Source organism: Anopheles maculipalpis, chromosome 2RL (genome assembly GCF_943734695.1).
Source record: "Anopheles maculipalpis chromosome 2RL, idAnoMacuDA_375_x, whole genome shotgun sequence".
Classification (NCBI taxonomy): Eukaryota; Metazoa; Arthropoda; class Insecta; order Diptera; family Culicidae; genus Anopheles; species Anopheles maculipalpis.
The window spans coordinates 24,356,359-24,372,936 of NC_064871.1; the positions used below are offsets into that span (position 1 = coordinate 24,356,359).

Here is a 16,578-nt window from a genome sequence, read left to right on the forward strand (position 1 = left end):
AAACTGTGGCCACACGGCCACGGTACGCCGGTGTCGAGTCATCGTCATGTGCGGAACGATTGTGGCGGAATGATGCAATTTGCATACGTTTGTCTGCGGACACGGACTGCTCACTTCCGTCCGATCACGGGCGCGAACAGAGATGCGTCGCCGAGGTTTATGTTTTATGTTCTAACGATGATTACTTCTTGATTTATTTCGTTTCTCTCGTGTTGTGTGTGTGTGTGTGTGTGTGTGTGTGTCGTACCGTTTCTTCAAAAAACCGACCTGAGGTACCTGCCCGTTCGAGGGGTAGTTTCATCCCTTCTGCAACCAGCACACACACGCTCACACAGCCTCAAAGAGAAGCAAACAAAACACATCCACACGCGGTAAAGCACATGCCGAGACATCTTCCGAAGTACCCGAGCGTCGACCTTCGCGTCCACCTTCCGGACCGTTCCTTCCGATCGTAAAACGAGCGCACCGAAGGCGGCACAGCAGGTTGCAAAACATGGGAAACTACATCATCGGTTCCCCTGGCCATTGGTACCAGGAAATGGAGAGACAAAAATAAAAACACCGATCTCGACCACCTATCCCGCGGGGAAGGGGGCGGCCCGAGTAAGAGTTCTTCCGTCGCGCCGGATGGGACCAAACCGGGAAGCTTCGGAACCAGAACGAAACTGAAAAAGAGATTTTCTTCCTTTGCCCTCTCATGCGTCGGTAGTGGTTGGCCGTAATGCATGTGACCGTTCCGGATAGAGAGCGAGCCGTGCATTTTATGCTATGGAAGGATTTGCTTTCTTTCGCTTGCCGCCGGTATTTAATTTCGTGTAGTGCTTTTAAAAACGCTAACCTGGACTGTGTACGTGTGAACAATGCATGTGTATGCTTGGTAAATTGAACTTGTCGTTAGTCATTGTACGGTAAGTGAAATTTGATCTGCAGTAGAGAAATAATTGGATGAAAGCTTTATTTAGAAGAAGAGTGCCTGAACGTTGAATGGGTTATTAGTTATTAAAACGATCAAGAATTGTTCACAATGTTCCCATAAGGTTAATAAAGGATTTAAAAAAAAAATAAACAGATTCAACGTGTTCAGTAATTCGTTTTTAAATGCTTGTTTTCTAGAATATTGGTACAAACAGAGTTGCACTCGTTACGAGAATTTCATGTGCAATCGAAATATGCACATAGCAGTACTTGAGGATGTTGCGATAATTTAGCATTTTTTCAAAGTTGTGCTATTACTCAAGTGTATACTTTTATACAGCGTCGAGTTTTCCAAAATTCCTCGAGTTTTGATAACAAATATCGAGATTTTTTTATGTATTTTATTTATTTCCAATAAGACGGCTCTTTGCCGTATAGCCAACACCGCATGTATTGAAAAAAGGAAAATTTCACAAGGCATTTTCTCCTTGGGTTTTGTCTTATCCCGGGCATACTCGGCTGAAAGCATATCGTTGTGTATCAAATAAAATTACATCGCTCCTTGGGTCCTATTCACACGTCCCGCAATCCCTGCTTAATGTTGCGTAAAGCACAACTTGTCGTCAGTACTTGACGATGATGCCTTAATACATTCATAGCTCGATGTGTTTCAGTATCGAAAAACCACCCCAAACTAATGCATTCCCGATTGGATAATCTTTTAAAACAGACAATCATTAATAGTCATCGCAATTCAAATCAATTGTATCCCCTATCCAACTGGAGCAGTGTTCCACACCGGTGAAAGCATTCCCAAGCCATTCCTTTACCCATCACGCTATGATTATGTTTTCAGAGGATTATTGCTGTCCGATTTGGCTAAGCACTGACGAGAGGAAATACGGCCACGGAACACCAAATGCGCTGCCTGACGAATGCAACAGCCGGTGACTTTCGAGTCGTTTGAGCCCACAACACACACGCCGTACCACTCTAATACCATTTAGATGAGTTTGACTAATCCTGCCCCGATCGGTGTATCGCTCGACGATACACACCGGGTTGTGGCTCGAGCCCGTTGAGATTCCACGCACCGGCAACAGCAGCAACCTGCCCGCAAGCAGCAACGCAACCGGTCCGGTGATGCATACTGCATATGTGTTTGTGCGTATCACAAACCACACCGAACGAATGAATGAATGAATGGAACATAAACCCTCGACCCTGACAGGCGGGCGGATGGATTGGGCGGAACACTACCACTGCGTCAGCATAAGTTAAGGGTTCGGCCCTGAGACGGAAAGCTTTGCTGCACATGCGAGAGATCCAAAAAAAAAAAGAACACACAAAACACAGTCACAAAAAAGCACACATGCAAACCGTTGCTCTTTGAAACTAGGCCTGCAGGAGGCAGCAGTGCATATGCATTTTCTTATTTATTATTTGATTATTAAATGTATTTGGTACTTCATTGCTCACTTTTACAAAGATACACAGATCAAGATCCTTGATGATCTGTTCTTGAACATCGCAAAAAGGCTGTTACTCGAATACGAGCTGAACTCGCAACATCCGGCGGCATAAACCTGCGCGGTAGGAAAGTTCAAAATACCTTTCATTCATTAGTTTGCCGTCCATTTCGACCGTACCCTTCGCGTCGCCTCTATCCTCAATGGCCGCACACGCATTCCGGTTCGTTCATTCTTGAACGGCACGGAACGGAAGAAAGGGAAACGAGCGTAAAGAAATACAAACCAAAAGAAACGGCCACTACGAGGCACAACAAACCTACGGTGAGCTTAAGGGCAAGAGAGTGAGCGAATATAAGAGAGAGCCACGAAAAGCCTTCCGATAGTCAGTGGTAAGCAAACCCACTTACTAATGTTTTCCAGCTAGCCCTTAAGTCACCTTTTTTACTTAGGTCATTACTACATCTTGTTCGCATTATATGCTTGCTGTTACATTACATTTATGCTGTGTAAAAGGGTAGTAGAAGGGCGATCGACTTGCATTAGAACCTTTATCTGCCTAAAGTCTAACTTGTTTTCATATCAATACCGCAAGGACCGTCTTCTCATACGCAGAATTAACCATCGGTGAAATCAAGCTAAAAATGGCAGACCCAGACCTTGAGAAACCTTGATTGTAGAAGATTTTTACTTATCTACGTAAGCGATCAATTTTTCTATCGAACAATGTTTGTTTTTTTAACCGAGTATGTCCGAGATGAGGCAAAGAATAAGGAGGAAATGCCTTATAAATTAGTGAAAATCTATTCAACACAAGCGGTGTTGGCAATACGGCACTGGACCGTAATAATCAATTATAAATAAAAATAAATAAATAAAATGTTTGTTTTTTTTTTTGCGATTCTACCAAAACAATTTGAACTTAGCTAGAGCTAGAACATTGATCCTTATTTGCCTCTCAAGCGCAATTTCATATGCAAAAATTGTGTTTTTGCGAAGCTCTTTTTGCTTAAAATAAAGTTTTTGTAACGATTTTCCAATTATTCAATCTTATTTGTTTTGTTTTCACGCACAAAGCTTCACCCAATTTGGAACAAGCATTTTTACCGCTGAGCAGTATTTGTGTTCAATGATTTAAATGTTAAAAACCAAAATAAAGGCAGCAATAAACTATAAACCGTATTTCCGCATACTGTAACATTGTTACACTTTTTATACTTTGTACATAAAACTTTCATACCAAACATTCACCCCCAGCGCGAACAGTTTGCCGTCCACTGACCGAGACGAAGAAGCGTGCATGCAGATACGGGAAAAAGGTAATAAAAAAAATCCAAAAACCCAAACCTGCAGCCCGACCTCCCTGAAGCAGCAGCAACAGCAGCAGGGAAGCCACAGCGGATCCGACCCGGCACACAACCAGTTCGAAGAAACACGTCGACGAAGACGGTCGACCGTTCAGACGCTTTCGCGCAATTTCGCGATTTCCTACATTCCAACATTTTTGCGATCGCGTCTACTTTGCGCACGCGCAAGTTCGCTTCTCGATTCATCGCTTCAACACGCGACCGCGATCTGATCTTACACATTTATTGATCTTCGTCATCAGTGGCCTCCAGTGGCGCATAGTTGGCGTGGTGTGCGTTCAATTTCATTCAATCTTTGATCTCTCGCTAGTGTTTGCGCGAAGGTTCGTTTCATTCATCACGCCTGCTTAGTCATTTCGGAAGCGGCCAGCCACAGCAGCCAGTTCGCGATCTTCGCAGTATCCGCGCCTGCTCCGATAGTGATCGTGAAAACACCGTTTTTTCAAACGACCGTGTATGCTGTGCGCGAGTTTTCCAGTGATCTCATCGGTGCTTTGCGAAAGCTTTCCAGTGCTTGTGCGTGTGTGCATGTTTGTGTAGGGTGAAAGATTTAATTGAAAATCATTCAACATCAGCAAGGTTATCTATTGTGTATGTGTGTGTGTGTATTTTATGTGTACGTGTCTGTGAATGTTTGTGCCCGGAAACGGTCCCTTTCCTTATCCGGGTTCTATCGCAACTTCAAAGCGACGCTAAACTTTGCGGTGCTTCCCCTCATTGCTGCCCCTTTTAAGCCGCCTTTACGGTAAGGCAATCCCGCGGCAACACAAAACAACGAACCCGAAGAGCCCACCCCAAATACGGAAAACGAAAATGTATCATTTAATGAGATTTCCTTAATTTATGGATTAGAAAAGTCAATTGTTTGGTAGCTTTGCCTTCAACACCATCGCCGGCATCAGCACAATCGCACATTGACGTTTTGGGGCTTTTGTGAGGAGCAAGTAGCGTTTCGCGGGTGTTCTCAATCGACCGCGTGTTGCTTCCACTTCTCAAAACACAAAAAAAAAACACACACACACCCGGTCACATTTCGGTCTCGGTCGTGGCGTCTCGTATCGCGGAGTGGAATTTCGAATGTGTACCCCGTTTCCAACGCGTTTCCGCCCGAACCCGAAGGCACCACCGGTACACGGGGTGCGGTGAATGGCGTGCAGCCATAAAAATTGTGAAAAGCTCATTAAAACAAAAGCTTGCCAGGGCCAGACAGCAACAAGCGCCGCGGAAGCCAGTGCCGCCGCGGAAGGGCCGCTCGAAACCCGGAGAATTACAAACGGAAACTAGCAAAACAACGAAAACGTGCCGGGGAAACTGAACTATTCGGTGCTGCGTGCGATAAAACGCGAATCAAACTTCCCTCCTACGTTCGCGCTCACACACAAATACCCCCCCCCCCCCGCCCCCTTACCAACAAAAAAATGCTGACGAAGATGCAAAGGAATCAACGATCGTGGGGCTTCCCGATGGAGTTCCCGGCAGCTCAGTCGCTACTGCTGATACTGCTAGCGGCGGTCAGCTTCACCGTGCGTTCGTGTAAGTATCTCCCATTGATCACCAGCGTTGTTCTTCCGGTGTCGGTGTGTTCCACCATCAGCATCGCTACACAAATCATCCACATCCGCTGCCAGTAGTAGCAGCGATCCTATCGACTCTCGCATCTTTCCTCCAGGGCGGTGGTGAGCTCGCAATCTCGTGCCGCCATCTCATGCATTCAAGATGCATAATGCACGGCGGTCTTGGGACTCTCTGACTCATTACCAACCAAAAGGTGGGGAGGCTTTTCATTCATCTCACGCGAGAAGCTACTGCCAGCTACCTTTCGAAAATAAAAGAAACTTGCATCCCAAATATAGTTGCGATACTAATCATCAGCGACCATACTGCGTGCCGTGGAACGTTGCAGTCTCCGTGTTGCGTCAGTCGATGCCGTGATGACTTGCTCGGTGAAGTAGTGCCTCACATGATTCATGCTGTACACCGCGTACAATCTAGTGTACCCACCGAAAGGAACTCGCACCTTTCCCGGTCTCTTTCGGGGATACAAAAAGGTGATCCCCTCCCCTCCTTTGTTACGATCGCGTCGGCCAAATATTGTTCACTCACGCGTGAGCCAGTTAGGACGTTTTGCGGCCGCCACCATTTAGCACTTGCACGCTCGAAAGCTTTACCTTGGTGCCTTTGGCTGAAGCAAATGGGGGGGTAGTTATTGAGTTCGTGTGGGGGATAGAAGCGGCAGACTCAGATGGAAGACAACATCAAAAGGGAAATACACATTCCACCGGTGCGCTGAGAAAGCTAATCTAATCATATGTTTGACATACCGTTTAACGCACAGATGCGCTTCTTGGAGCGTTGGAAGCGTATCGTCGGAAAATCGAGCACGTGGGAGAGAGGGAGAGAGAGAGTAAGAGTGGAAGAGTGTATTTGGACGGGGAAGGGTATATGCTAATGTACGTTGGGGCGGTATAGCGAAATATCAAAGCCAGCCTTCTGAAAGCATCTGAGCGAGAACCGAACCGCGTTCTAATTCGATTGCCACCGAGACTGGAATTAGATCCCTTCCACGGTGACACTGGGACAATGGCCCCCGTTTTCCGGTAGCAAAAACCCGCATGATTCATTTAAACCGACAAAGTGGTTCAATTTGCTCGAGACTTCGATAGGAAACAATTTTGGCGATCGCGTTCGGCCATCACTTGTAATAATTTTCGCCACTTCGCACTCATTCGCTATCACACGATTGGTATCATAATTAGACTTTAGAGCTGTATTAATTCAAGTTCTTGCTCCTAAATCAATTAACGCCTGTTTCCCCGCCCCCGTACGAGTGCTACTGTCGCGTGACATCCTGCTGTCGGGGACGGGAGAAATCAATTCCAAGCGGCGCGTTATCATTAGATGCTTTCAATCAATTAAAAGCTACACACTGGCAGCACAATCCTTGCATCACGCCGATGTGATTCACACGCCTCGCGCAGTTCCGAACGACCGGCCACACTGTCAATATGTAAATTCGATCCCAAACTGACAGCACGTTTGCACCGAAAGTAGTTCACCTTCAAAAACGAGGGAACTTTCGTAGCGTTGGGGTAAGAAATGGGTAGTCTTGTGGTCGCCGGGAAGAAGGGAAAAAGTAAAAGCATCAGAAAACAGGGGTGGTTCATGCTTTTTTTTTTCTTTCTTATATTCATTTTATCTTCCAAACGCCTCCGCACAATCGACTGGAGGTCGGCTGAAGCGATCCAGAGTGCAAGACAAGGAACTGGAAATGATAGAGGAGAAGCAGCAAACAACAATAACAAAAAGATAAAAATAAATCCTACTCACACACACGCACGTATATAGTCGACATGGAATTCATTCCCACGCACCGAAAATTGGAGAATGTCATCCTTATAGCGACAATGCGATCGATCGCGAAATAACCGAGACAAACAAAAAACCGCACGCAGGTTCAATACGTTCCCACCCGAAGCAAGAATGCAGCGAAACGGTCTGGTCGCATTTGGAAGTACCATTCTTTTGCTGTAGATAGATAGTGGGATCGGAAAGGAAAAGGAGGGGGGGGGGGAGTGGAACGGACCAACAAAAAACACGGCCTATAATAATGCATCTCCATCGCCTTGAACGAACGAAAAACAACCGGAGATGACAATGCGCACCTTGTGCGCCTGTTGCTTCGCAAGATCGTTCGCGTTGCGCCTTATCGCGTTGTCGCACCGCAAGGATCGGTTCGTAGGATGTTGAATCCCTCGTTCCCGTGTACGTCGGAGCGTCAAGCGAAAAAACAAACCCCCACGCGGCACTCGCAACGCGCGCGACAAGCTTTCGAACGTTCGAGCTCATTTATCACACGCCACACCACGGTGTGCGCGACAACGCCTCGCTAATGCCGGCGTAACGAGCGCAAGCATAAAGGTGGGTGTAATATTCGCAAGGAAAGTAGGTAGCAGGGAGACACGTCGAGACGGCCTGGCAATGCTGCACAGGGTTCAAGATCCAGCGATTCCGCGTTAGCGAGGAAGCTAAGCCGGAATCTTGTTTCCCACCGCGGATCGTGAATCGTCGATCGGTCTCTGGGGCCCGTTTCTGGAGGGTGGTTTTGCGTTCGACGTGGCGCGCGTAGGTGTCAAAAGCTTCAAGCGTACTCGGTGCTTGTTGCCACGGTAGATCGGTAGATTTCGACATTGGGTCGCTCGTTATTACCTCTCACCAAAAGCCACCAAAGGGGGTTGGATTAAACCGGCGAGGAAAAAAAAAGGAAGTCTTGGAGCTCAAAACAACAGCGAGAAAAAAAGATTCAAAACTCTCCAACGCCAATGCGCACTTCAGTTGAGCAGGTTGGCCTTTTTTTGCGTTACCTTTCTTCTGCGTTATTATCGTTTGCGTTGTTCTTGTTTGCTCCTGATCTACCATTGCGGCTGCCGGTATCATTGCACGAAGTCAACGACGCGGAACCATTATTAGAAATGAAATCACCCACCCAAAAGGGTGTGTGTGTGTGTGAAGTCTGTGGAGGTAGGGGGGGATGGGTTGAATGACAAAAACATACTCCACCCCAATAAACAAAAAGAAAAACTTCAAACACAATCGCTGCCGCACATTCCATTCCCGAATTAACGAAACAGTAAAGGAAAAACCTCAGAATCAGAAGTTTTCTTCGGAACGCCCGTTTTCTTTTTTTATCCGCTACCACCGTCCCACGAGGTGCTAGCCTTTACATCACCATTCCCGCTAATGATTGCCAAAAGCGAGTTCCAGTGCGCGTGCTAGATGCGTGCACCCGTCCGGACGGCAAAACACCACAAAACTGCAGATAATGTTGGGCTTCCTTTAATGTTGGGGCCTCCCCTCCCGGGCGGGTGACTATTGTTTCGTGCAGGTGACAATTACGTGCGCTTCGATCGATTCGGTCGGTCAAATGGCAGCAACAGCAACAGCAAAAAAAAAAGCATGATCTGCCCTCACCAAGCACAGTAGTCAGCTGAATAGCGGAATTACAAAACGAACAACCGCGATCATGATCGTGTGTTTGCGTGTTTTGTCGCGGTTTAAGACATTGTCGTCGCTGTTTTCGGTTGTCATTTTCTCGACCCTTTTCTTTTCACCCCCCGCTCCCCTCTGGCTAGAGAGGGTGAGAGGTCTCTCCCCAAGTCACATCTTCAAAAGCTTGCCCGGCACACGAACGTACCATTGCTCGGGGCAGCCTGAAATGAAACTCCAAAAGCTAGAGCCAAAACGGGGATTTGTAGCGTTTTTTTTTTTACTTAATATTTACTGTTGCCATTCCGGATGGATTTTTTGCTATTAATGTGTGTGCGAGTCTCTTCGGGCATTCTCTAGAAGCTTTTTGCCGGTGAAGCTTTTAAGGGTGAAGCGTATTACTGTTATTAAATATCATTACGATTAATTTCGCTTATTATTTCATTCTTCACCTACCCGCACGAAAATGCGGATTACATCCGATTCTGTGTCCGCGAGCGGGTGAGCTGATGGATCAGATTCGTCTCAGGGGTTTGGGGTTTTTGGGGAAGTTTTGGGGTCGATTTCAGCACACCATTATGGCGGTGGCGATGGCATAGGGAACGCATTTACCCATTTTCTCCCCCTCTTCATCCCATTTATGCTGTACTGCGCCCGGGCGAATAAAAAACCAATTCAGTTGCTAATGGGAGCTTCGGAATGTTGTCGATGCGCTTATGGTGTCTACCACTTGCTAACCCCGACCGGCCAGCAGTACCGGCCTCTTTCAACACCTGGGTCGCTCCCGGTGGAAGCTCTTCGTTGGGTCATTACCGAATAAAAGACGGTCTCCGCGGGCAGCGCGCCCCGGACGTACTTGTCCCAAACGGGCCCGTTCTTTGGAATTTTCGGTGCGCTTGACTTTCGACTAAAGGTCTTTTTTTTTTCTCGCTCCCTAAATAACGATAATTTGCCACCGTCACACGAGTAGCCCGCTCCAACACAGCAGTAACCGAATTAGGCACAGTTTTGGACGCAGCTTGGAACGCTCAGCTCTCCCCCTCCCTCAAACCGGCAACCTTGAAACGCTCCCGAGCAGAGAAGAGACGGTGGCTGTGGATAATTCGGGTGCGACTTAATGATACGCGATACCCGATGGTCGCGACTGATCATGATCATGGTCGGTGGTTGATGATGCATCATCATCACCGTCGTCGCCATCATCGACTCGGGACAACGCCGGCACACATTAGTTGCGGTCTTCGCGCGAGATTGATTGAACCATTGCGCCCGGAGTTCCCGAGATTCACATGGGAACGAAGATTAGGCACCCCTTTCGAAGTGGACACCATCCCGGCACACTGGTGGACCCGGTGCTCTCACGTTCCATTCTTCCGTGGTTCCATAAATCGGGGGCGCGCTGAACCGAGCAGCCATAACCGATTAAAAAAATGCACCCTCCAACCCTGGGCATTCTGGTTTCGGTTTGATACGATTCAGTCGATCCGGTTCGCGGTTCGATTGAGCGCTTCCTTCCTTTATCTACACTTCTTCTATCAATTAACCCTCCAGAGGTGGAATTCTTATGGGAAATGGCTTTCATTCTATGCATCCTCATGTTTATAAACATTCTAAAAAAAAAACTCAAACCTACGTTATGTTTCCCTATCATTCTACTGCACTACACTTCAATTTCGTAGTCATTGTTCCAGAAAACAAAATCCACCTCAAAAACAATGTACCACCCTTAAGGGTTAGTCTCCCTTTCGCTAGACCCTCAGCGGTGTACAGTTCTAAGGGTTTTTAGTTTTTGTTTCTACTCCACCCTGTCCATATGGTTATCAGAAGCCGACAAATGAAACCGATCACCTTTCGCCGTTCATACGCGTGTGGTCCCGGACCGGTCGCGATGAGATTACCTCCGGTGAGATCGTGTGTTGCTGTAGCGCCAGATGCCACCCAGTCAGTGATCAGTCAGCGGAAGCCGCCAACCGATCGATCGAGGTGAAGTCACCGACGAAAACATACAAACGAAAAGCAAAAGCGCTTCGGTTCTGAGGACCGCGTGACCAGCTGACGGTGTGCGCCGGCAATTAAAATGTCATTCCAACTCAAACGATGCGCATTTGGGATTCTCCCTCCCTCCCTCCCTCTCTATCTCTCTTTCCCTTTCCGCTTAGTATCGATATCAGATTCTTTGCACTGCCATCCATATCCTTTGGCGTAATTGAACCCACGCCAGGACACGCGCCGACGCGCACAATCTGTCACCTACTGCAACCCGACTGCTACGTGAAAGTGATCCTTTCCTGCCGTCGTCAAGGATTTTTACGACGGACAGGTTGATATCGAATTGTCATGGAAGAGGGAGGCGGGAGAAAAGGAATTTTAATTTCCCCTTTTTGAACCGGCAACCGATAACTGCCCGACCGACCACCACATGCTGTTGGCTTCCGGAAGAGGCTTCACCGGTAATGCGATCATTATATCGTGTGAGGCATCACCACCGTAAGAACAGTTGGTGGTAATTACCCGAAAAAAAGCAAACCCCCAGTTCCATTTTGTTTCACTTGTACGCCACCTTAATCGTTATCGTTCGATCTATCGAATGATCGAGAATTGAGAAACAATCCACCCCGATACGGAGCGCCTTTTCGAGTGTGCGCGTGTGCGAAACAGTCGACTTCCGGTCATCGTTGTAAATCAGTCTTCCGATTGTAGGGTTCCTCACAGTACACGCTATAAATGCATACATGCGCAAATATATATGGCCTCTCCCACGGGCGTTGGCCTGAGGCTTTTTTAAGCCATAAATTGGTTTCCTGGGTAGCTGCGAAAAAACAATCGGAAATGGAAAATTACCACAAATCGGTCCATCGAATCCCGATTGCGGGGATTTTCGCTGAATGGTTGCGCAGGGTTAAGACCCAAGGTAGGGAAAATAGAATGATGCACAGCACTCGCTTGCAGGGGGCACACAGGGTATTGGAATACTATTTAATTTCATACGCAAATTATACTCCACTCTGCACGGCGATGAGTTCACCGTGCGCTAGAAATGGCCCATCTAAAGCTAGACTCTGCTCGGCTACAACCCCAACCCTAAGGGTGATGGATGAGTCCGGTTAATCAATCCTAGTCCGAGGCCGCTTAGCGCGCAAGCAGGCCGAAGAATGCAGTCGCAGGATGAAAACATCACTTGTCGCCCGGGATGGAAGTGGTCCGAGGCATCGTTGCAAAATTGGTTCTGCCACGGTTCTGCCCCGGTGCCTCCGGGGGCAAAAATCGCTTCTGTCCGGTCGAAGCGTTAAGCGCTTATCGGTGGCACGGAACAGGGCGGCAACTGTGCGGACTTGCCGAGCCGAAGGCAGTCTTTGATACAGACCCTTTGATACAGGGTAGAATTATTATTTATGTTCTCGTAATGTAAGAGGCTGTGTACGTGGGTAAGCGTTGACAAATCGATTCGAAATAATTTACCACTCCGTGGCTCTGATGTTTCTCCGCATCACTTTTGCTAGAGTGCCGTTGCTAATCAATCCCTGCACCGGGCTATTTGTGTGCGATGCACAGACAAAGCGAGGTTTGATCTAAAGTAGACTCTTTACCATTCCCCACCTGACTTTGCCGAAGAGCATTTCATTTGTACACCGCTTTTCTACCCATGCACACGCTAAGTGTCATAAATATATCATTCCACCGTGCTCCATCTAGGTGGGCGCGCTTGTGTTTTTCATTTAGAAAATGAATTCCATTACAAACGGATGCTTCATGGTAACCATGGTACGTTCGCGTTATGCATGACTATTTTACTTGCAATTTTTTGTTGTTGCTTCCAATTCCTTTCTATCACTTTCGAGTGGCAGAGAGAGAGTGTGTGCACTTTGCGGAGCTAACAAAAAAATGTAGCGACTGGACGTGTAAAAGGGGGGTTAGTTTAGGGCACGAGGGGTTAGGTTTGCACGTGCACATAAACTTTGAACGGTCACATGCATCACAACCCAGCGCCATGGTCGCGGTACTTGTGTTTAGTAACAAAACAGGACCCAAAGCAGACGACACAGACCAAACCACGCGCCCAGCAATCTCCAACGATGGAATTAAAGTGTGAGAAGCTTAATTATAACCGGGGGAACAACGGCACAACACACATGCAACACTCGCCTGGATAGTGAGCTAATGAATGCGAAAGCATTGAGGATGTACCTCAACGATTAGGTTCGCATTTAAAAGTGTCGTTTAAAAAGCAAAACATGTCGTTACAGATGACTGACGTATGGAGTCCCAATTATTCGCTCACAACCGATGGCGGAAAACGTTGCACCAATTTGTACCGCGTGTACCGGAAATGGGATGCGAGGTGCATCGTGGTGCTGTGCAATTGGTGCTTCACTTCTTTTTGTTTCGTTCCATTTCCTAGATGGAGCGTGAAGAAAGATCGTCCAGCGCACGAAACCACCTGTGTGCCGTTGCCCCAAAACACAAGCGCGGTCCAACAGATTGGGAGCAAGTTTTTCGTGCATCGAATGTGGTGGAAATTCGGTAACACCTTTCACTAATTATTGATTGACCTTTCGTGCCTGTTCTCGTCCGTTTCTTTGCTCGGCTTTCTGGACGCCACTGTCCCTGTAAGTTAAATGTTGCTCCACTTTCATGGTGGACGACGACACACGCGGACACATCCAGCGAACAGGTTGCGACGATGCTTCAATTTGGTGGTGCGAGTGGTTAAAAGAAACAACAACAACCCCCCAAGGGTACGAAATTATGTGAATTCGACAAAAAAAAAAAAACGACCGACCGTGCGAGAATGAGCGAGAAACATCGAAATTTGATTTCCTGTAATCAATTCCGAACCTTATCTGGTTCGGCGTATCTTCGCTCCGGTGGGCTCCATCCTTCCAGAGGGCATGCTGCCTGATTCTCTCTTTCTCTCTCTCTCTCTCTCTCTCTCTCTCTCTTTTTCTCTCTATCCCTTTCTGTAATGTCCCGGCCAGAAAAACCGGACAGGAAGAGCACGAAAGCGAACGGTCACGGGACAACGGGAAGAATATTAACGACCGCTGGTGCGTCTTCGATGATGTTGGTCTGCCTCCATCTGTCGTGTGGTCATTGGCCCGGGCAGTGCGAACGCTTCCTTGCCCGCCGGGCGTCCCACACGGCAGGCAATTAATAACATTCCAATTTTGCCAACTCTTGTCCTGGCAAACTCCAAACCCCACAAGCCAGGACACCGTGGCAAAACGCCTTCTTGCCTGGTTCAACTTTTCTCGCTGAATGTGGAATGTGACGCGGAAAGGAAAGGATCTTACTTAGTGACAGCTGCATTCGGTCGGGTCACCGGACACGGTGAACGGGTTTTCAATATATGTATAAATCGAGCAGAAAATATGCGTACTTTACGTCGTCGGTCGGTCTTGTGTACAACCGACCTGCCGTGTTGGTGCGTTCTCGCGAAAACGCCGTAGCACAGGTGCCGGTGGCAAAGTTTTCCTTCCCCAACGTACTTTAGAGGTATGTGTGTGTGTGTGTGTGTCGGAAAGTGGGATATGGTGGAGGGGAAAAGTGTTGAACGGCGAGCAATGCGTCGTGTGCCGTTTCAATTTTTTCGCGAACTTCAGAACACCAGAACACCGCTCGTGACCATCATGCCCAACATTATGCTCAAACACACAACCTGTACCGACAATGGTTGGGGAATGAAGGGAACATAAGGTGGAAAAGGGATTTATAAAAAGAGACACAGCAAGCGACATTTAATGTGTGTGTGTGTGTTTTTTTTTGTGCCGCTACAAAACTCGATCGATTCGGGTTCACGCGATGGCCCCAGCCTGCGGAGCCTGGAAGCGTGGTAGCGCTTAATTCGTGCTCAGAATGTGTTTTCATTTGTACGCCAGACAAACTCGGCTCGCATCATAGCAAATATTATTCCACACGCGGAATCACCGTTCGAAACAGACCGCTGGAAGGTTGCCATTTGCCAGACCACCTGAACCAGACCAGACCCTGCGGAATTGCGGAATCCTGGAGATGAATTCTACGAAATCGAGCATCTCCGATGATATGGTTGGCACGGAGCACGAGATCGAAGCCAAACAAAAACTATTCAACGCAGAGGCGGTGGATGAAGGGATGAAACAAACGCAGAGCAACGGCGGGTCGAAAGCAGCCAAACTAACCGCACTCACACAAAAAGAGTCCATCATCTAACCAACGACCCAAAACACGCCAAACTTTCCGGCCACTTCGATGAGTATGAATATAAAAATTTCGGAACCATAATTACTGTTATTAAAGCAAAGTAGTAAAGGATACATGCGGAGCAGCTATCCGTTCCTTTTCGGGGTTTCTCCGCTTCTTTTTGCGGTGAATCGAGAGGAAGATCGGCGATCCCGTGTTGCTCGCTTTTCGGACGGTACGACCGGTTGGCTGCTGGAACCTAATTATCATAATAATATTCACTCGATCTTTTCTTCTTGCTCGCTCGATTTTGGCGGGGAGGAGGCTAGCATGAAAGGTGAAGAGCCGTGGTATGCTCATGTCGAATTTTATACCTCGCTCCCGGTTCTCGTTCCTTCCCCCGGCGTCGATGCGCCTGCTTGTCATCCGGATGCTGCAAACAACCCCCATGTGAGTGTGTGAGTGTGTCTGTACACCAGGACCAGCCGGGTGATAGCTATTCATTTTGCCCACCGTTTGTTCAGCTTCCTTTCGCTCTTGGTCCACCGAGCAGTTTGCGGTCCGTTGTCGCTTCCTTCCATCGAGAATGTCTGACGCATAACTACGTGTTGGTGTTTGTATGTGCACGCAATGTTCGCTCGAGTTGCGAACGATTCATCCTGCAAGCTTCCGTTTCACCCTGCATCGCTCTGGAGCAGCATGCTATCAGATGTGGTCGATTTAGCGATATTCGCGTTCTGTCGCTTTTTCTTCCCTTCGGTGCAGCAGGCTGGCGAGCTTGTTAGTCCTGCCCAGATGTAAACCCTGCCACATCTGGGCGCCTCGCTAAAGAAGCGCTCATGCTCAAGCCGATCGGCGCTTTTTATGCATTTTAAATGCACTTCGCGTGCATGCCAATCATGGAACAGCAACCGCTGCTACTACAAAAGCAATCATTTGCTGTCGCCGTACAGCAGTGCAGCTACGGTTTAGTTGCCTCGTCATCACGAGTGCAAATGAGTGCCAATCGGCTGTCGCCTTACGTTTGCTCCCGATTCTCGACAGATCCATTGCACAAAACATCTTCGGCGTTTGCCCTTACCGAAGAATGAGCCGATGGAATCGAAAACGGGGAAGCTATAATTTTGATGCTCGATCGCGTCAATTCCGTGCGCTTGATTTATGCCTCGCCCCTCCTATCGCATCCCGAGCGTGCCCAGGGCGATCGGACGTTTATCGTTCACCTGCTGTGGCCTGCCGGCTAGTTGCGCTAGTGCATATCGCCACGATCTGGATGCTGCTGATCGTGGTGAAAGCAAGCGAACGGGGTGAAACCCCCATCATCAAATCGCAACTGTCACACGCCCCGCGGGGGAATTGAAGGTGCGTCGCTAGTCTCTAGCGGTTCAACAGCCATAAACCAGAGAGTCCCGGCAGGCAATAGATGGCCGGGGAAGAAAAAAACTGGAACCACACCAAACAAAGCCAAACATGGAGGGCCGCCACTACCCGGTCTCATCAATCTCGCCACCGACGGGTGGTAATCGGATCGAACATCTAAACCCCCTGACCGGACAGAACCCCGGGCAAGAAGATGCAATCGTACATGTTTACCTACTTCGCATTATTGTTTTTATGATCGCTTGATTGAGCTCATAAAAATCGAATATTTGACCCTGAATATTCCCAGATTCTCGGCTTACGAA

The 16,578-nt window shown here is 48.0% G+C and overlaps 2 protein-coding genes across 2 annotated transcripts in view; both read left to right on the top strand.

Moving 5' to 3' along the window:
- Positions 1-16,578, top strand: part of LOC126559023 (glutathione S-transferase 1) — a 435,657-nt gene that overhangs the window by 156,092 nt on the left and 262,987 nt on the right. The window lies entirely within an intron of this gene.
- Positions 5,170-16,578, top strand: part of LOC126557261 (uncharacterized) — a 34,306-nt gene continuing 22,897 nt past the window's right edge. The window contains exon 1 of the mRNA XM_050212969.1: positions 5,170-5,284. Within this exon, the coding sequence (XP_050068926.1) occupies positions 5,170-5,284 (115 nt within the window). The remainder of the gene's footprint in view (positions 5,285-16,578) is intronic.